Raw genomic sequence first — 21553 nt, forward strand, 5'->3', positions numbered from 1 at the left:
GGAAGCTAAATATGAGCAGTTAGTGTGATGCAGCAACAAAAAAGGCAAATGCAATCTTGGGCTCTGTCAACAAAGGCATAACATCCAAATCACAGGGTGTAATTGCCCCACTATATACTGTGTTGGGCAGGCCCCATGGGGAGTATTGTGTGCAGTTCTGGAGGCCTCCCTTCAAAAAGAGTGTGGACAAATTGGAATGGGTGCAGAGGAGAGCAACCAGGATGATAGGGGCCTGGAGACCAAGCCCTATGAGGAAAGACTGAGGGATCTGGGAGTGTTCAATTCGGAGAAGAGGAGGTTGAGGGGAGACATGATTGCTCTCTTTAAGTATTTGAAGGACTGTCACTTAGGGGATGGAAGGGAGCTGTTCCTGTTGGCAACAGTCCTAGTCCTATCATATTGCTTATTAGATATCCTGTTGATTGCATTGATTCAGACTGTTATTTGACTTGAGTACCAGTGAAAAAGGCAGCATATAATGTAAATGAATCAACAGAAATGTTTTAGCCTTTCTCTAAGCCAACCACTCAGGCTGAGCTGATAGGGAAGATGCTCCCTTGGTGCTGGGCAGCATCCATCTGAACCCTAATTGCCAGTGGGAAGGTGTTGGTAGGGTTTAGCACCACTTGGCATAATTCTGTGCAGGAAATAAGGTGCCAAAATGTTCTTGCCACACTCCTTGCTAGAGAATAATAATTACTGGCCTCATCACTGATGAGGGGGCGCTACAGTAGTCGGGACACACCAAAGTGGGGGATAGGAATGCCAACCCGACCGTGCCTTCAGCCCCAGAGGCTGGCTGCTGATGTGCGGCACCTTGGTGAGGGGCCACCGTGAAGCAGCCTAGGGTTGCCAGCTCCAGGTTAGAAAATTCCGGGAGATTTTGGTGGTGGAGCATGGAGAGGGTGGGGTTTGGGGAGCGGAAGAGACCTCAGTGGGGTCTCCTGCAGGTGCCAGGCTGCACATGGGTGAACGAAAAAAGACGGGGGTATGCTCTTCCCGCTAGACCAAGGTAAGAGAAGGGGGAGGGAAGGCAGCGAAAGCCATACTAAACAATTATGAAAAACTTTTTATATATGCTGGTAATAGTGTAATGTAAATACAAAATAAATTGTCTTTTGGTGCTACACCTCTGAAGATGCCAGCCACAGCTGCTGGCGAAACGTCAGGAACTACAATGCCAAGACCACGGCAATACAGCCCAGAAAACCCACAACAACCATCGTTCTCCGGCCGTGAAAGCCTTCGACAATACACAAAATAAATTGCTTGTACAAAAATTAATTCCTCCAATTATTAGTCAAATGAACATATGTTGCAAGATAAATACAAGAACAGAGACCAAAAGAACATGGGACATGTTGGTTTGGTATTGGAGTGTGACTAGTTTTTCTTTTGTGCGTGGAACCTGATTAACGCCCTGAGGAAGCAATGAATTGTGAAACGGGGGAAATGGAATAATATGCAGGCATAATCCCATTGGCGTTTGCATCAGAATCTTCAGCCTTCCAGTGTACCACCCACATATGGACATTTATTTTGATCATCATGGTTCTTCTGTATACATTGTGTTCTAAACCAACTTACTTTTGAGTTCATTGGCTATTGGTCCTGGTATCTTGCACATTACTAATTGACATTTATTGTATTTATTGCATCCTTTTCATTGTATTTATTGCATTCTTTTGGTCTCTGACCTTGTATTTATCTTGCAACATATGTTCATTTGACTAATAATTGGAGGAATTAATTTTTGTACAAGCAATTTATTTTGTATTTACATTACACTATTACCAGCATATATAAAAAGTTTTTGTTTAGTATGGCTTTCGCTGCCTTCCCTCCCCCTTCTCTTACCTTGCACATGGGTGAAAGCAGCAGCACGTACACGGGCTTTCTCTGTGGTGGCCCCTATCCTGTGGAATGACCTTCCTGAGGAGGTCAGAAGAGCCCCCACTCTCCTGGCTTTTCCTAAATGATGCAAAATGGAACTATTCAAAAAGGCTTTTCACTCAAATGGGAGGGCTGCTTCGCTAATGAGTTAGGGACCATAGACATCATCACAATATTGCCTTACATATTATTTGTTGCTTTTAATATGTACTCCTATGTACCACCAGCACTCCACGTTGTCCTAGAATTGATTATGCACTGCTTCAGTATTTTTTCTACTCTGTATTGGATTCTTGCTAATACTATGTCTTTTAAACGTCTATCTATTTACCCTATGGCATTGTTTATGGACATGTCCTTGATATTGACTGTTCTAATCGCACACCGTGTAATCCGCCTTGCGTCTCAGCGAGAAAGGCGGGCTATAAATGACACAAATAAATAGCCACAGCGAGGCCTTGCCTGCTGTGGCGCCGCGCCCCCTCCCCGGCGCCGGCTTCTCCTTTGCTTTCCCGGCCGCGGCCGGCGCGATCGGCAGCCGAGCGCGCGCGCGAACCCCTCACCATGGCAACAGCGGGGCCCGTCGCGCGCGGGGCGGGGCGGGGCCTGCCGCTCGGCCCAATGGCGGCGCGGAGGAGCGCGCGGCTGGGCCTGGGCCCGCCCCCGAGGCCCGGGGCGCGCGCGCTTCCTCCCTCGCTGGCTGGCGCGGTGGCTCGATGGCGCTCGGCGGCGCCCCACCGCTGGGCCTGGGCCTCTCGCAGCCGGGGCTGCCCCAGGAGGAGCCGCCGACGCCGACGCCCTGCCTGCTGGTGGACGACTCGCAGCCCGGCGCCACCGCGGGGGACGCCCCGCCAGCGCCAGGCCTCGGCCTGCGCCCGCCCTGCGAGGAGAGGGAGCCCGGAGGCGGCCAGGAGCCCCCTGAGGGACGGCCCCCGCCTGGCCAGGGGCCGGGCCTGAGCCGCCCCCCAGGGCCGGAGAAGGAGGAGGGCTCGTCGGCAGAGCGCAGCGGCGGGCAGGCCTCTCCGCCGCCCCCTGTCGTCGCCTGCCCTCCGGAGGAGGCGTCGCCCGAAGCCCTTAGCCCCGTCCTGGCGCCGCTGCCGCGGAAAAGCAGGTAGCCCAGACGGCCTGGAAGCCGCGTGGGCCGGCGGTGCTCGTGTGAAGGCTGCCCGGGCAGGTCGGCGCTGGGGCTGCAAAACAAGCCAGATCCGCCGCCCTCCGATAGACAAACCGCGCGGATTCCGGTCAGAGCTCCTTCCTTTAGGCACAAGGGAGAAAAGGAGATCCGCCTTCCTCCTCTTTGCAGAAAACCACAGAAGGGGAGCTGCGCCGGGAGAGGCCCCGTATCCTAAGCTGGGGGTGATGCTCCGTGTCCGGGAATGGAACCGCCTGGGCAGCTGTAACAGGTGATGAGGGAGGTCGCAGGTTCTGGTCTCTCTCAGATCAACAAAAGTGCGATCAAGAAGTGGGACTAAACTAGTGTAAGAAAGAGGTGCTTTAAAGCATGAGAAAATGGACTGACATCTGTCCTGGTTTATAGTGGGCTGCACGTTCAGCCCCCTGGGCCCTGATCTTTAGAGAAGGGGGATGCTGCTTGTGCGCTGTGTTAATGATGTTTTTTATCATACTGTAATTGCTACCATTGTTTTAATGCATATTATTGTGTTGTGTTCCACTCTCGGCCTGCTTGTGGGGAGAGCAGACTAGAAATCTAATAAAATAAATATTGAAGTTACAGAAAGAACGGTCCTTGGATTATTAAAAGTGACGATGATAGAGGAATCCCAAGTATCTGTTAAACCAGGGCTACAGAAGGTTTTATGTTGGTGGTGAGTTCTGATTCATGGCTTTTGGCTTGTCTTTTTGTTTTGTAGTTTTTCTGTAGAACAGTGATGTCTAAATCGGCAACAGTACGTCCAGGAGGACTAAAACAGTCACCCAGCGGTGTCTGAGTATTGCAGTTTCTTATGTCAGATTTACGCTCATGGATTTGATAATATAGGGAACAACATGTTTGTCCAGCCTAGATAGTAGAGGTTAGGGTGTTGTTATATATTAAACTGTCTAATATGCAAGTGGATGAGCCCAAGATGGTGTAACTGATGTCTTTAGTAATGGTATTATCTGACAGCCAGACTAGGCATGACAGCCTTCTTGTGGCCACCAAGAGGGTGCAGTTGCCTGTGGCATGCCCCCCCCCCCCCCCGTGCCTTTTCAAGTACCAAAAGAGCCTGCGTCCGGGAGAATGCTGTTATGTCTACTTTGGCCCTCAGTGTATTTGAGGACAAAGTTGGCATCTAGGTCTGTTGCAGAGGTTTTCTCTCGGATAGATGGTCTATTGTTGTTGATAAGAAGTTGTTTAAAGTTAGCAGGTTGTCTGTAAATGGGGGAACATCCTGCAAAAAAGAAACATTTTTATCCAGGAGAAGCTGGCGGTTGTCCGTGATGCACTGGACTCTCTTCATTAATTAGCTAGTGTGGTGTAGTGGCTATAGTGATAAACTAGAATCTGGGTGACCCAGGTCCAGTCCCCCATTCTGCGAGGGAAGCTCAGTGGGTGACTTTGGGCCGGTTGCACTCTCTCAGCCTAACCTAACTCACCAGGTTTGTTGTGAAGAAAAAGAGGAGAGAAGAATGATGTAAACCAGTATCTCCCCATTGGGGAGAAAGGCAAGGTACAAAGGAAAATTTTAAAACCTGAAAGTAGATTAGTTTGTTTATTCCTCTTTATCGCACTTTTTTGTCTTCATTGCACCTGAGAAAGGCCAGAATCTCTCACCTGTATTAAACTACCCCAGCGGTTCTCCTGAAGGATTGCACCTGATTTATTATACTAAACCTCTCTCTGCTTCACTCTTCTTTCCTCCCTTCCCTTCTGTAATTTTCTGCGGCAAGGAAGGAAATTACTTCCATTCTTCCCATTGTATCTGAAGAAGTGAGGTCTGACTCATGGTGGGATAAATTTTGTTCTGGGACTAGACCCACCTTGGTCTCACCTTGTCCCAGGGGCACTGTGCCCTGTTGATACTGATGGACTTGGGGACTCTTGGTGGAATGGGGGCGTGCTGGTTTCTGCCTGTGATATTCCTTTGTTGTGTTTGTCCTTCTAGAGATGAGGCGACAGGGGCAGATGCCCTGGAGTGTGCTCCCCACTCTCTCTGTACAGAAGGTGAGTCTTCCTCTCTCCACACGGTGCTTTCTATTGGCTTCATTGCACTCTGAGGAACTGATGGCTTTGTGCTGCGGGGAGGAAAAAAATGCTTCTTAAAGGCAAGAATGAAGTCCCCCCCTTCCCTTCTGGGAGTGGGAAAGAGATGGGGATCTCTCTTAGAGCCAAGCTACAAGTGACGCCTGACACAGGTTGGACACGTGTCAGCTTCCCTCAAGTTTTGATGGGAAATGTAGGCATCCTGTTCTTGCAGATGTAATGGAGAGCCAAACTGTAAAACCAGGACACCTACATTTCCCATCAAAACTTGAGGGAAGCTGACACATGTCCAACCTGTGTCAGGCGTCACTTGTAGCTTGGCTCTCAGCCTCTTCCCTGATCCTTTGAAAGTACAGTCTTACTGAAACTGTGCTGTGGACTGATACTTCAGTATTAATGTGAGACTCTCTGCCTCTGATATTTTCCTGTTCATTGTATATTAATCTAGTGTGCATCTGAAGCCACTGTTGATGATTGACTGGGAATTGTCATTGGTTTGAAGATAAGCCAGTGGTGGTGATGTCTGTACTTTTAATGTGCATCAGTTTGAGAATATGCCTGAGAGAGTTCCTTTAAATTTTGAACTCGCTTCATTTTTTTAAATACTGAGTTTCTGCTGTAGTGATTAGAGTGTGGTATTAAGATCTGGGAGACTTGCATTCGAATACTCAGAGTCTCTCTACATGAGGATGGTGGCCTCGACCAGGGCCAGGGCATTTTCAGTCCTGGCCCCAACCTGGTGGAACTGTCTGTCGGAGGACACCCAGCCCACCAAGACCTTATCTTTTTGGCGGACCTGTAAGACAGAGATGTTCTGCCAGGCATACAGTTGAGGCCAGTCTTTGATCATCTTAGGAGCCTCCTTACTGGTGTCCCGCCAAGGGGGCAACGAAATCATCTGCCCCCTATAAGTGCAGTCACCAGATTATTATAAACTGCGGCCCCATTCCACCCTTTCTGTTCTGTTCGGCTTGTTTACATAATTGAGGAATTGGAGGGGAGCTGCCATCCAAGATGCCGTTGCATGCATCTATTGTTGTTTTTTGTTTTTTAACTGTATTTATACGTTTTAACTAGCAACAAAGCCCGTTTTAGCAAAAAATGCAACTGGCTTCAAAAAGGGCAGGGGGGACAGGCTGGCCATTGCCCCCTCCCCAGCAACCTGATCTGGGTTGGGGAAAGGAGGGCAGGGTAGCGGGGCTGGGTATTGCCCCCTCCCCAGAGCCCCAGCCTGGGTTGGGGGAAGGAGGGCAGGGCAGCCCAGCTGGCTACTGCCCTCTCCCCAGAGCCCCTACCTGGGGGTGGGGAGGGCAAAGCAGCCTGGCTGGGCATTGCCCCCTCCCCAGACCCTCTATCTAGGGGTGGGGAGGGCAAAGCGGCTCAGCTAGGCATTGCCCTCTCCCCAGCACCCTGATCTGGGGTGGGAGAAGGAGGGCAGGATGGCCTGGCTGGGCATTTCCCCCTCTCCACAGCCCCTATCTGGGGCAGAGTGAGGAGGGCAGGGCCGCAGGGCTAGGAACTGCCCCCTCTCCAACACCCTGAGCTGGGGTGGGGAGGAAGGCAGGGTGGCCTGGCTAGCCATTGCCCTCACCCCAGAGCCTTTATCTGGATGTGGAGAGGAGGGCAGAGTGGCCCATCTGGGCATTGCCCCCTCCCCAAAACCTCTATCTGGGGTGGGGGGAGAAGGGCAGGGTGGCCCGGATGGGCATTGCCCCCTCCCTAGTGCCCTGATCTGGGATGAGAAAGGAGGGCAGGGGGGCCTGACGGCATTGCCCCTTCCCCAGTGTTGCAATGAGAGGGACGGTGCCAGGTGCCCTGATGGGCGCCTGCGCCTGGCAGTGACTGCTGCGGGCAGGGAGCACACAAGCTTCTCTACCCAGCAGCCACCTGGATTGGGGCCGCTGCAAGTGGAGAGGGCATGAGGGGGGCGGCTCCAGCTCCTCCACCTGACAGCCACCCAGATCGAGGTTGCTGCGGGTGAGTAGCGCGCGAGGGGGGTGGCTCCAGCGCCTGCACTCAGCAGCGACTTGTTCCGGCCTCATTGGCCCACGGAGCAACTCCCCTCTTCTCCCACTAGGGGCGTTCTACTGTGCCTGCGCTGTGGAATCCCAGTGAGTCATCGGAAACTCATTTACAGAATTATGTAGTAGGCCTGTTCGTGGGGAGGGCGGGCTATAAATCGAATCAATAAATAAATCAATAAATAAGTGTAGCGAGAGGCAATGTTAGCCGGGAGGCATAGTTTAAAAAGACAGAGCCTCAATTTCACCTCTCTACACTGTCTCAACCTAATCTATCTCATAGAGTTAGAAAAGGGGAGAATGATGCAAATCACTTTGGGTCCCTGTTAGGGAGAAAAACGGGGTATAAATAAAGCAGATAAAATTAATAACCTGTACCCGTACAGTGGCGGTGGTCATATGACTAGCCCTCCTTGGGAAGGTTGTAGGCAGTCTTGAGTCCTGAAGTTGGCTTTGACTATTACTTAGTCTATAGACAAGTGGATTTTTTTCCCCTTTGTGTTAGATTCTAGCACATCTCAGTTGGGCTTTGGTGCCCTAGAACTCTCCCAAAGCCAGGATTTAGAGAGCGACATGACAGCAAGCAGTGTGGACAAGGAGCGGGTGCAATCCAGAGACACAACTTTGGAAGAAGAGGAGAAAGCTAAAGGCGGTATGTGAGTGCTGTGTGCCTCAGGTGTTGTATGTCTAGGGCAGGATCCCCCCGGTACTTATCAGTTGTCCTAATCCTCCAATGGCCGAGTCTGCTTCTGCAGCCATGGAAAAACCTTTTCAATTGACTGAGGGCAGCTAATAACATGCCATTCCATACACTGGCCCCTGGCCCTGCCCGCTTTCTGAAAAAGCTTGTTGGATGCCACAGTGGGGAACTAATTTTGGAAATTGGTTTGCATTTGGGGATGATGTTAAGAAATGCAGCTTAACTTCTTTTGGATGGAAAAATATCTGGATCCAGCTCATTTATTTAAAAAGTACATAGTTCCTTGTTGAAGAAAGTCAAACCACCTAGAAAGGCGTTCAGACATAGTTTCTCAGACAGATGGCTTATCCTGTTAAATATGCTTGCTGCCCTTCTGTTGCTTCAATTCTTTGGATCTCTTTAGGTAACATGTCTCAGTTTTTCCCCCCCCCTATGTATGTGTAATTTTAAAATAATTGAGCAGGATCTAGAGGATGCTTCTTTAGTAGGGATTTCTATTGCGGAGGGCATTGCAATTTTTAGTAGTAATAGTTTAGTAGTAATACTGTTTGGGCTGTAGTCAAGTGAGCATCATGAGAACTCCTTGACTGGTGACATGTCATGCAAGTGTTAATTTAAAATTCTAATGAGAAACTACTTGTAAGATTTTACAAAATTTTACTACTTTAGGTGCTGATCTTCTACTGTAGTGAGGATGTTCGAGGGAGGCAACCAGTAAAGAGGGTTCATCTGCTGCAGCTGCAGTTTTAGCGTGCTTTTAATTTAAAAACCTGTGACTTAGTGTGGAATCACACAGATGCCTCTTTCATGAAAAGAGTATTTTATTGGTAGAAGGCTATACCGCTCATCCTGTATAAATTACTCTTGGATCTGAGTGCAGAGACAGTGCCAAGCCACGCTGAAGTCAGGTCCTGTCATTCTAAGGAAATAGTCCATATTTCTGCCAGTATTGTCCATATTGTGATGTCTTAGGCCAGATTATGGCCCAAGCAGTGCACAACTGTTGCTGTTTTTTTCTGTCCTATTTGCAGATCATAATACAGAAGAACCTGGTGAAACAACAGGGTTGGGGAGTGATTGCATTGAAAGGTAAATCTTTGACACCCCCCCCCCTTCAGTAATGCTTGATTGCTTTTTGTGACTGAGCCTGCAGAGAAGACAGTGCATTGGAGAAAGCCCAGCTTGTTATATTTTGTTCATTTTGAGCAGCTGCATTGCTTTTTCCTGTGAAGCAGGTTCTGCAGAAGAGGCACAAGTTTCTGAACAAATAAATTTGTCCTTCACTTGCTGCGTGTGTGTGTGTGTGTGTGTGTGTGTGTGTAAAATCTGTCCTTCACTTGCTGTTTGTGTGTATATGTGTATGTGCTGTCAAGTCACAATTGACTTATGGTGACCCCAGCAAGGGGCTGTCAAGGCAAGTGAGAAGCAGAGGTGGTTTGCCGGTGCCTTCCTCTGCAGAGTCTTCCTTAGCCCATCCAAGTACTGACCTGCTTATGAGATCTGATGAGATCGGGCTATGCCATGCTGCCTCCCCTCCTGGTGAAGTGGACACCCATCCTATTTCCTACCGTGAGGGCTGTCAGGTTGTATTTGTGCTGCACCATGATGAATATTGATTATACTGATGTTCCCAGCTCACAGGTCATGTCCACTAGCACACCCAGAAATCTGCAACTCTGTAAAGAAACCACCAGTGGCCCAATACCTGCTTGCGGTCACCGGGAGAGAAGGCCAGAAGCAAAGGAGCCGACGCGTTGGGGTTCTCCTGGTGTTGAGATCTTGTCTACTCAAGAAGATATGTTTGACCAGACTAGAATGACAGGTGATAATAGACTGCACACTTCTGCGGTGCCTGTATGCTCTGCTCTGCTTGTCATGGGAACAGGTGGCTTCCTGCAGCCCAGCTTTCCCAAGCACCCAGGGATATGTAACACCCTAGAAACTGTTTACAAATCTGTGCTCAAGGGTTGTGGTAGTTGTAATATGGATAGTAGGAGTTCTAGTGAATCTATGAATCTTTCTAATTTCCCGCAGAGTACGTTTCATACACAGCCACACATCACTCTAAATGGCTATCCTGCTATGGTGATAGTTACAGCACTTGTTCTGGTTTTGCAGATTCCGGAGGGATAGCTAAGTTGGTCTGTTGCAGTGTCTTGTGGCAACCTTTTAAAGCAGGGTCTAGTCCATAGAAGCTTATGTACAGTTAAACACTTGTCTATCTTTAAGGTATCACAGGGCTCCTGTTGGTTTTGCAGAGACTGTTTGCAATGAACTGTGACTGTAGTGCAGAGCAAGTTTATATAGGGCTGTGAGTTTCTAGCATGGACTTTTCAAAGCATATCACTTGCAGTCTTAATCTTGTGCAACTTTCCGATGGTTTTCTCCCAGCATTCAGCAGTTAGAGTTACAGGTGTCTTGCATTAAAAGAAGGGTGGCTGGGAAAATCCCACTCAGGAAATTTATTATTGTTATTATTGTTATTATTTCTAATCCTCTCTCCCCATGAACAGGCTCAGAGTGGAACACAATATATATAAAATACATAGACATGTTAATTCAAAACTAGATAAAAACATCAATATATCATACAATTTCTAAAAGGCAGCCGCACACATATTGTGCTTACTTACTGCTAATATTCAGGATCATAATGTGTTTTATGAACACACGAAGTTGCCTTATTTTGAGTCAGACTGTGATGAGTCTGCTGAGCTCTGTCAGTGATGTGAGTGTCCAGAAATACTAGAATTGGGAAAAATTCTGGAAGATTATCTAGTGCCTTAAATCTGATTTTAGCGTGTTTATTTTTACTTGTGTTTAGTAAACACATTAAAAAAGTAGTGTATGTTGATTTTATATACTGATAGCAAAAGATTGGATAAGCAAAAAAACCCACAAAACAAATGAGTTGAATTAAATGTTGTATGCAAATAAGTTGAAACCTATGAAGAAATTGTTTTTATTGGAAATGTAAATTTTCGTACCTTGTGAGTTGGAACTTGTAAATTTTTAAAGACAATATGTAGACTTGTAAATTTTTCATAATTTTTAAAGCCATTGAAGAAAAGTTCCTATTTTTTGGGGAAAAAAGTGATATTTTGGAAAAAAAAAGTTGTGTAGTACTTTTCTATCAAACCTAAGCCAATTGTTGCTTTAACAACATAAAATGCATAATGTATAGCTTAGCATATGAAATTATGTTGATTGACATATTTATAGACTTTAAATATATGCCTTACTTTTCTACAAGCAAAATTGCAAATACTCAATACTAAAGCATATTTTGCACATTCAAAAAGAGAAAACACTATTTTGTAGGAGTTTATTTCAGTGCTTACCAAAATTACCCAATTTTCTGATGGAGTTTTAAAAAAGTAAATAAAATCTTGTCTTAAAAAGCATTTCACTCATCTCAATTTAAAAAATAAGATGTTTCTGCACTCCTCCAAATTTCTCCCATTTCTAGTTGGATTATTATATATATTTATGGTTTTAGTCTTTTCCCCATCCACTTACAGATCAATAAAACATACATGTATTCTTTCACACAATTTCTAGAGATGATTGCCTAAAAAATACGAATTTTGAAATTATTCTTATTTTCATTTTTTATTTATTTAGAATATTTCAGTGCTTCCTCTTTAGAGTCCTGTTTGAAGTGGCTTACAATTAAAAACCAACAATATTAAAACATATTACTTTATTTATACCCTGCCTTTCTCCCTATTGGGAATGCAAAGCAGTTTACATCATTCTCCTCTTTGCTATTTTATAGCAAATGACCCTGTGAAGTAGGTCAGGCTGAATGTGACTAGCCCAAGATCACCCATCAAGCTTTCATGTCTTAGTGGGGATTCAGACCTGGGTCTCTCAAATACTAATCCAACATTCCAGCCATTAACTACATCACAAAACTGCTTGCTTACCAATGGCCTTTTTTCTGCTGATATGTGCTGGAATGGCTTACTGTGACATCTTCGAGCAGGCAGGACTTGGGCAGCAGCACATCTTTTTAAAGAGAGAAAAAGCTGTGCAGAGGAATAAAGGAGGGGGCAGATCTCTGTGTGAACACTTTGTCTCCTTAGTGGGTTCAGGCATTGTCAAGAAGAGGAGGATGAACTGGCTCTTCCCGCTTCTGCCTTTGACTCTCACAAGTCTCCCAATAGGAAAAGCAGTGGCAGATCTGTTCCCTGTGCAGCACCCATACTGCATGAGTGAACTGATGCCCTGCAGGGGGAGCGTTTTCTGCCCTCCGTTCACAAAATCAATCTCCTGAGGCCCAAAGTACACAGTGAAACCCCCCCCCCCCCCAAATTGCTCCAAGCATGCACAGAAGGGAAGGCAAACCTCCATCCTCAAAAGCAAAGGGAGTGGAGTTGCCATTCTGGTATTTCCCTTTCTGGTGTAAAGCTGCACAATCAGAGGATGTGTTCTGAGCTTCTGTTCAGTGTCTGGCCTTCTTGATGGATTCTTTGAGGAGGGAATGGAAAGCGATGGAACACTACTCCCCCCTGTTGGCAAATGTTGGGGTCTCTTGTCCGTGGGACAGCAGTTGGGGCAGAGGAGAGACTGTGGCCAATTGGTACAGCTTAATTTTTTAATGCTTTTATCCGGCTTTGCCCAAGCTGCTCATGGTGGTGCGCATTGGTCACCCAATGCGGAGAGCAATTGGCTGTAGGTCGCACACCAAGTTTCATGGCAGAGTGCGGAGTTTGAACCTAGGTCTTCTAGACCCTGGTTTGAGAACTTGGACAGCTATACCAAATTGGCTGTGCAGCTTTCCGTGCAGAAGGTCCCAGGTTCACACCACAGTGTCTCCAGTTCAAAGGATAAGGTAGGAGGTGATGTAAAAGATCACCATGTGAGACCTTGGAGAACTGCTCCCAGTCAGAGTGACCTGGATAAACCAGTGGTCTGGGTCAGTACAAGGCAGTGTCGTGTATGGGAGGAGGAAATGTTTCTTAAAGGTCCTGTTCTGTGCTAACTTTTGAATCGGGAAACACGCTTTCTAGACTATAGAAAAAGTGAATGGATTGAAGTTAGTGTTTTGATCATAAAGATAACATTGTGATTTTGTATTGTTTCTGGGAAATATTTTTATCAGTACAATTAAAACAAAAGAAATGGAACCAATAGTATATCTGGACTTTTATCACGTTGGATAAGAAGGTAGTGTCACGGTCCAGATGCAACAACAAGCCATAAGCCTGGAGAGTCTCATGCACATCTTTCAGAGACGTGGATGGGAATATGATTTTGTACTGTATTTTTCCCTGAAAAGTTTCCATTTCTAAAATGGTCTCATTAAATTAATTACAACCAACGGATGCCATTGCCAATTCAATGGGCTGGATCCAACCACATTTTTGAATGTTGGAAGAGGTAGGAGAGAGTTCCTTTTTGACCACCCAAAAGCCTATGCGATTTGCACGGACAAAAGCCACGTAGGATGCGGATTGTAATGAGGAGGAGAATTGAGTGAGTGCGCTAAATGGCTGACTGGATCCAGCCCAATATTATATAAACTTGTCAGTTTCAAAATTGCAATTAATCTTTTCCGGTAATTACCCCTATCTGCGACAGTGTACATGTATGCTTTGTAGATTTGTAAAGGGAAGGTGGATAAAAACATAAATACGTATAATACTCCAAATAGGGTTCCCAAGGTGGCAAACATCATGGCGCCTCTTGTTTTTGGAAAAACAGCAACAGCTGAGCTTAAAGACTGTATTTGTTGTGGCATCCTTTCCTTGTTAATTTAATGCAACAGTCTTTTGAAATGGAAAACTTTCTGCAGAAAAATAAAACACTGGAAATTTTCTTCCCTCCATCACTGTGCTTAGTATTGTTTATTGTTGACTGGTAGTGGCTGTCCAGGTTCTCAAGCAGAGAAAGATCTTTCCCACTACCTGCTACCTGAGATGCGCCTGCTACCTGAAAATGCTTTGATGGGAGAGGCTAGAGTTTGAACCTGGGGCCTTCTGCAGATACTCCACCAGGGAGCTGCACATGGGCATATTTAAACTTGAAGTCTTCTGTTTTCACACTAAGAAGTATAGGTGATCTTCAACAATCCTGTATGTTTAAAACAAAATATGCAGATTCTTTCTCAGATGTGAGGAATGTGAGTGCTGGCTTGTGTTATGTGGGTAGGACACAGCTTGTCTTGGGTGGCTCACTGTCACAGGTCAGTGAAATAGCACCTCTTGGAGGGTGGTGTTGGTTCCGTGATAAAATACATGCTTTGTAGAAAAGCCTGACATGCGGTCTGTCAATATCTTGGATTGGATGTTGGAAAGTTACTGCCAGTCAGGGTAGAGAGGACTGAACCAGAAGGACCAGCGATCTAACTTGGTCTGAGGCAGCTTCATATAACAGGAAGCCTTCGTGGCACCTTAAGAGACTGACAATTTATTCCATCATTAGCTTTCGTGAATCAGAGCTTTAGTTCATCATGTGCTTGAAGTGCATCTGTTAAGTATAAATAGCTGCTATGAATGTATGTTTTATGAATCTAAGCAAAGGACCTCTGACTCACAAAAACTTATGCTGGTTAAAATTATGCCTGTCTCTAAGGTGCCACTGAACTTGTTTTATTTTGCTGGTACACAGCAGCCCATCTGGAATTAATCGTATGTTCATGTGTTGCTCTGCAAATATGCATAATTATTCTCTTAATTTTTTAATCTCTTTTAAATAGCTTCAAATGGTGGCAGTAGTGTATCGAAGGTAGAAGATGCAAGCTCTCTAACGCACCCTCCTGTTGATTCTCTGTGTGTCCTTCACCTCTCTGGGCAGGGTCCTCTTTTCACGTAAGCTACAAGTTCATTTTGGTTGCTTTTGCTACCTGTTCACTTGAGAGTATTTGGTCTTCTGTCATACAGCTGTGCTGGATGTCTTGCTTCATTCAGTAATCGAGTCACTTGTACAACTGGCAATCTCTGTACTGATCTTCCTCTTACATAGAAACAGGAAGAGACATGAGGGTCATCTATTCAGGGCCGGCGCGCCTATTAAGGCCAGGTAGGCGGTGGCCGCAGGCGTGGGGTGCCAGAGGGAGCGCCGGAGGAGGCGCGGCGGGCGGGAGCGCGCGCCACAAAGCACCAGCCTTCTATCCCTCCCACCCCGCACCGCTGCTGCCACCAGCACAAGCTCCTGGCCAGGTGCAGGCAACCGAGCGGGAGAGCTCGGAGGCCGCCCGCCACAGCAATCAGGCCAGCGGCGGCGCGCGCGCGCTCGTGCACGTGTGGGGGTGCCCGGCCGGCCGGCCGCGAGCATGGCAGACCCTTGCACCGCCCTTGCATCTATTCCAACCCCCTACACAGTACAGAACATCAAAGCTACCCCCTCCCTCTGTGACCCCTACTCAGTGCTCAAAGAAAGGCAAAAAAACCCCCAGGATCTTTGGCCTGGAAGAAAATTTCTTCCTGACCCGGAAGTGGTGATTGGTATTACCCCTGGGCATGTAAGAAAGGGGCACGAGACCTGATCACTGGCTCATCTCTTCTTGCCCTCCATCTAGCCATCTGCCTGATTTTCTAATCTTCCTAATTGCGTTTGCCTTTTGAAATACTCACTTTCTCGGGCCGCTTGCTTTGCTTGCTGTTTCTTCTTTCCTCCTGTGCCCTTTGTTCTCCTTTTTCCGTCTTCCTTCCGTTTTGTTTGTACGTCCAGAATGCCGTGTTCTAAGGCCAGCTTGAGGTTGTGACAGAAAATTGCACCACGTTTTCATAGTTCTTCTTAGCGAAGCTTACTTTGTAAGCTGCCCCTATCGCTTTGATTTTAATAAACCCAGTGGGGCTATATCGTGTGAGCTTGGCCTTGTCTTCAGCTCTGGGGAGGGTTTACTTACGTTGCGTTAGCTGGAACTGGCACTTCTGTTGTGTAGTTGTGGATGCTGAGAAACACTGGCACAGCTGTGTGCTTTTCCCCTCCCAGTGGTGCTTCTGGTCTTGCTACGCATTCTCCTGAAAGCTTGCAATCCGTACCTCTCATCATCCCAAGAAGCCCGACAGAACAAGCATCGGAAGGTACGTCGTCCTTTCTTTTAAGGGGCCACAGAAGCCGGTGGCTCAGCAGTTTGTGTGCCCCTGTTTTTCCTTTGGGTTCTGAAACCCCAGGCCCAGTGAGATTTGTTATCTTTCCGCCGGGCCTGTAAGACGGAGATGTTCCACCAGGCATATGGTTACGGTTGGGGTTTGGACGTGCTTTCTTCCCAGTCTCCTGTTGAGCGTATCCCCCTCATTCTGGTTTTTCATCAGTTGGTCCACCATTGTTTTACCGCCCCCCCCCCCCATGGGATGTATTGCCTGGGGTTGAACAATATATGCGGTTGTCTAGAGATCTCTTTTCACTGAATTGTATGTTTATTTGGTATTTTCATGTGAATTATTTCATGGATGTTACCCGCTCTGAGCTCGCTTGCAGGGGGAGCGAACTATAAGACCAATCAGTCAATCTGAGGGTGTATTCACACAGTAGTCTTGAAGAGTACTGAAATAGGAGTGCAGCTAACAAGAGGGCCAGTTAGCACCACTCTTCTTTTTTAGCAGTGAAACTCTGCGCTCCAGCGGCAGGAATGTCAGTGTCCCTGTTGAAAACTTTTCAGTCTTCCACCGTCTTCTCTTTCAGCAGGAAGGGAGCAAAAGGAGTCATTGGATACGAAGAGTCCAGGGCTTCCTCAGGTCTCCACTCCTGTCTCCCACAGCATCCCTTCTGTCGCTACAGGATTCATTCCCGTACCATCACAGCCAGAGTTTTCCCATGTGAGTAGATGATAATACTCGGCAGTGGGATTAGTCTGTACTGGGGCTTGTTTTGGGGTGCACGCAGAAAGCAGAGTCAACCTCAACACTTGAAAGGAGGTGATGTCTTAATCGGTTGTCCCATAATTTGACAATCCTCTTTTTCAAATGTCACAGAAGAACTTTGGTAGGGGAAAATAAAGCAAACCAGCTCTGTCAGTGTTCACCTGGCTGTGAGTTCCTAAGGGTAAACTTCCTGTCCTTTGACTCTCAGCATATTGGGCTTCCCAGCTGAAGGATGTTACTGATTTCTGGAGGATATGGCTTACGCTGTTATACCCTGGTTGGAAGGTTGCTTTTAAAGTGTATCTTTGAGTTGAGTCATGTCTTTAGTTTTGCTATGGTGGCAGTTTTCCTGGGGCTGGCTGGCTGGCTGAGGGCCCTGCTTTGTGCCTTCCCTCTGCATCCTGCTTTGGAGGGAGGGCTGCTCTGCTCAAGCTGTGGCCCCTGCTTCTCTGATAAGAGAGCTGATGTGACTGAAGGGCAGATTGCCAAATGTCTTTTGCAGAGCTGTTGTACCTTCAACTTCTTCCTTTAGGACACCTTCTTTCCAACGCCAAGCTTGGAGGAAGGGCCAGAGACACAAGCTGAGAAAAGAGAGAGCTCTGAAGGCCTGGAGAAAGTGACCGAAGCATCTTTAACAGAGGCCCGCTCGGAAGCTTGCACGTTGGTGCATTCTGCTGGTGAACACAGTCAGCTCACTAAGACAGAGAGTAGAACTCTGCAGGCGGAGGACAAAGGGACAGTGGCTTGCAAAACTCTGGCAGAACTTAGTGGTAACATGCAGCAGAGGCTTAATAAGGACAGTCAAGCCTTGCATGTACAGACAAAAGGAAGCACCTTCACTGTCCAAGCTGGGGCCTGTAAAGATCTCGGAAATCAACCTCGTCAAGGGAACTCCTTGAAAAAAGAATCTTTGCCAGTGGAGTGTGAAGCTACCTCTGAGATGCCACATGAGGGAGTGAGCGAATCTAAATTATCAAGTGAGGATGGAGCTTCCTTCCATTTGATGCTTTCTCAAGAACCGTCCCTTTGCCAGGAAGGCAAGGTAGCAGGACAGATGGAATCTGCTGCAGTTTCAGCCAAAGATTCCTCTCAACATCTGCCCAGGGTGACTCAGAAGGGGGGAGAGGTGCATGCAGGAAGCTCAAAAAAAGACTCCTTGGAGGAAGCTGAGGCTGCCAGAGAAGGGCATAGTCCCGAGATGCTGAAATGCTCCGATTCCCAGGTCCAACCTGACATGGACAGTAAGAGGTGCCAGGGGAAGGTCGATGTCCTGATGCCACCTGCTGAAATCTCTGCAAGTGGAAGTAGTGAGGAAAGCTGTGCAGAGGCGGCACAGGTTGAGGAGGACGAGGGCCTTGTGCGGCTCCCAAAGGAAGGGGTGGATGTGATGAAAACCAGCCAAGGCAGCACGCTGGAGAGTCAAGCTGACGGGGGGCCTGTTGCCATTGCGGAGAGCCAGCTGACTCCTGAACGAGAGAGTGCAGTGCTGGGAAACCGGCCACTGGCTGGGAAAGGGGATGAAGTGGTGACTCTGCAACAGAAAGCCCATCCCGTGAATTCAGAGAGTCATGTGGGGGACCAGCGGGAGCCGCGTGTGCCGGAGGAAGAGGAGCAGCTGCAGCAAAGGGCGCCTGACCTCCCTGCTAGCCTGCCTGGCGGTAAGTGGCCTGGGAGTTTGGAATGTGCATAAGCAGGGATGAACATGAAACCATGCAGTGACAAAGGTCGAGGCAAGGGCTTGATGCCTGTGAGGCCGGAAGATCATGCCAACCCGTCTCTCTCGAGCTATTATTCCATATTGTCGGGGTGTGGGCATGCCTTTTTTTTTTTACATCTGATTGAAATAGCATCGTACTATGCCAGAGTTGCCAAAAGGCTGAGGATAAAAACAGAAATGGGCCGCTGGTTCCTTCCCTGTCCTTTCCTATCTGTCAGCTCCCTTTTTGGGGTTCAGATAAAGAGAGTGCATTGGTTTTTCTGTGCCCCGCTTTTGTTACCTTAGATACCTCCTGAAGGCAGTTAAGCATAGATTGCCTATAGTCGGTTGGGACTTGAGCAGAGCCTTTGGAAATATTGAAGGCCGGGGGAGGAACTGGGCCAGACTTCAGTGTACTGGCTGTTTGACTCTCCAGCCTGCGTCTGGTCTGTACTTCTTTTGGTACCTTGTTACAGTGTTTGAGAAGGTGAACCTTGGAAGCAAAGCCGATTTTTCAAGAATGCTTGTTGAAATGGAATCTCTTTGGTATAACCAGTAGGGCATGTAAAGTTGTGTAAGAGGGAGCACCTGAGCTTCGTCTCCTGCCCCATCCTTGCAGATCTGCTTGGCTTCAAGCGTGTGTATTAGAAATTTCTTTCTAAAATAGCTTTAAGCAGTTCTCCCTTTGGCAGAGGAGGGTCACTTCTCCCATTCACTCTAGGGTAGGTTAATGCAAACAGAACGATTTTTTTCTCTGTGGGTGGGAGGAGCACCCCTTCCACCTGTCTGTTGCCAGAGCACTGAGTTTCAGTGAGAAAAGTGGGCTAGAAGTGAAGTAAATACATTTTGATTTAAACCGCTCTTGTTCTCTTTCCTTGCCTTGAATGTGGTTTACACGTTCCCTAGATTCATCAGTTAAGATGGGAAGGAGACCAAGCCAAACTAGAATGATAGTGGCATGTTTTCCAGGGGTGGCTTGCTCTGCATCAGTTAAGAGTCACAGGCTCCCTAAGGTGTGGAGGAGGAGCCTGTTGCAACCTTGAAACGACTTCATGATCCTGACAACTGGACAGGCAATGAAGGGGTTGGAGCCCCCAATCTCAGATCTACTTTTGCTCCTTTCTGATGAGAGCACCTCCAACATGCACCCAGGTGCCAAAACAGCATCCCATGTGGGGGTCATTTTGGAATAGCATTCCTCTTCAGACATGCAACTTGGAGGGTGCTTATCTGCTGGGACACGACTCCCTTTCAGCCTGTGGGCCAGAACAAATGCTGGGATTAGGTAGGGTGGCAGAACATACATGTGGACTCTCGTGTACAGAACTCTAATGTATCTAACTGTAGCATGCCAAATGAATTTCTTCATTATGTAGCTCACTGGAAAGGCAAAAGAATAAGCTGCAATTGTTTAATATACTTTAGGTGACCCTCTGAATTAAGTAAAGCTCCATATGCCATAAACCGTATAAAAATGTGAGAAAATTGATTTTTCCCCCCCCATTATATCACAAAATGGTAATGGATAGAAGCATTATTAGTATTAATTATTAGTAGGAGAATGTGTTAACTTTCCAACGGAGCTTTAAAATTTGAAATTGGTCGCTCAGTTCATGAGTTATAGCTCAAATTAGACAAGGTAAGAGAAGCTGGCCTCGGCCATCTTGGTGATATCATAAAAAGCTTAAGCTACCAATCGGAATGCATTATCATATCAAAACATAATACATAGATATACGCCTTTCAGAAAAACGTAAAGAAACTTTGCTATCTTACCTGATAGCAGTACGTCAATTTTTGGTTCTTCGTCCACAGACTATTTGGACTGAGAGACTTGCACTCTCCCCCCCCCGCCCCCCGCCCCAGTCTCGTTGTGGATACAGACTTCTTGTATCTTGAAGCAAAAAGGTGTAAAGCAAAAAGTAATAGTAAAGCAAAAAGGTGGTTGATTAGCATGAGAGAAGCATGTAGGAAGAGCCCTGTTGCATCAGAGGAGTCGTCCATCTAGACCAGCCTTCTGCTGCGTGCTGTAGCCAAACAGCAAACAGGGCACAGAAGCCAAAACTTTACCTGATGAGATGTTGCCGCCTGCCATCGGTATTCAGAGGTGGATCGTATGAAGGTGGAAGTTCCCTTTATTCATCACGGCCAACAGCCACTGTTGAACTTCTCTTCCGTGAATCTTTCGAACTCCTTTTTAAAGCCGTCTATTCTCAGGCCGTGACTGCCTCCACTGGCAGTGAGTTTGACAGTTTAATTACTCGGTGGGTAAAATAGTATTTCCTTTTGTCTGTCCTGAGCCCATCAAATTCATTGGGTGTCCCAAGTTCTAGTGGCATATGAGAGCGGGGAGAAGCATGCTCTGTCCCCTTTCTCCACCCCATGCACAATAACCACTCTCTCTAAAGCACTCCCTTAGCCATCTTTTTTCTAAACTGAATTGTCTGTCTGTCTGTTCTTTAAAGGAGTTAAGCGGAAGAAAGGGTGCTTACCTGAAACAATACAGAAACCTACCAAGGTTGTTAACGTTGAGTATTCTGGCAGCTTGCACTGGGCTTTGCTTGTGTTTAGAGGCTTTGTCTGAGTAGTGGTCTCTTTCTCCCTTTCAGACTGTCTCTATCAGCACTTGTGTTTGTGCACTCCCCAGGCTGCCACCTGATTGCTTGGAGCCTCCTTCCGGCTGGGTCCAATGACTCATCTCCTGAGCCCCAAACAATGGCAGCCTCTGGCAGATGATTGGCCTTAATCAGCAGAAGTCCCTCCCACTACAAAATGTGCTCAAATCAAGCAAGCTTCAGAAAGGCAGATAGACAGCAATCGACCCTGAGCATAAAGAAGCTTGCTTATTTACCCCCACCTTGCCTCTTGTACCAGAACAGTGCCTGCCAACTGACTTGTCCAGGAAGGGGGTGGAGGGAGAAACAGAAGTCTAAAATAAGGCTCCTAAAAGAAGTGGGCTCTCATCCTGTCCCCCAGTCTTCTTTTTAACTCCTAGGCTGATAGGATGGGAATTACTTCTCTGCAGAATCAGGCCAGTGAATAGCATCGACTGACTTAACATTGGGGTGGGGGTGGGGGATGGATAGCTGCCCTTTTTACATCTCTTAGTAATGCTCTTTTTCCTGAAACATTTGAATAAAAGTTACAGGGGAAATCAACCACCAGCTCTTAACGGGAAGGACACTCTGAGTTCCACTCAGTGCATTAATAGCCTGCTTCAGTTGA

The 21553-nt window shown here is 47.2% G+C and overlaps 1 protein-coding gene across 3 annotated transcripts in view; it reads left to right on the plus strand.

Annotated features, from left to right (window-relative positions):
• Nucleotides 1-2599: 2599 nt before the first annotated feature.
• Nucleotides 2600-21553, plus strand: part of TP53BP1 (tumor protein p53 binding protein 1) — a 64807-nt gene continuing 45853 nt past the window's right edge. For 2 of the 3 annotated variants that reach the window (XM_055002144.1, XM_055002145.1), the window contains exons 1-9: nucleotides 2600-3004; nucleotides 5001-5059; nucleotides 7625-7771; nucleotides 8851-8908; nucleotides 9454-9641; nucleotides 14523-14634; nucleotides 15761-15852; nucleotides 16457-16587; nucleotides 17165-18290. In XM_055002144.1, the coding sequence (XP_054858119.1) occupies nucleotides 2610-3004; nucleotides 5001-5059; nucleotides 7625-7771; nucleotides 8851-8908; nucleotides 9454-9641; nucleotides 14523-14634; nucleotides 15761-15852; nucleotides 16457-16587; nucleotides 17165-18290 (2308 nt within the window). In that variant the 5' untranslated portion in view covers nucleotides 2600-2609. Of the gene's footprint in view, nucleotides 3005-3227; nucleotides 3297-5000; nucleotides 5060-7624; nucleotides 7772-8850; nucleotides 8909-9453; nucleotides 9642-14522; nucleotides 14635-15760; nucleotides 15853-16456; nucleotides 16588-17164; nucleotides 18291-21553 lie in introns of those variants that run through there. The other variant, XM_055002146.1, reaches the window with a different exon arrangement.

Source organism: Eublepharis macularius, chromosome 18, assembly GCF_028583425.1.
Source record: "Eublepharis macularius isolate TG4126 chromosome 18, MPM_Emac_v1.0, whole genome shotgun sequence".
NCBI lineage: Eukaryota > Metazoa > Chordata > Lepidosauria > Squamata > Eublepharidae > Eublepharis > Eublepharis macularius.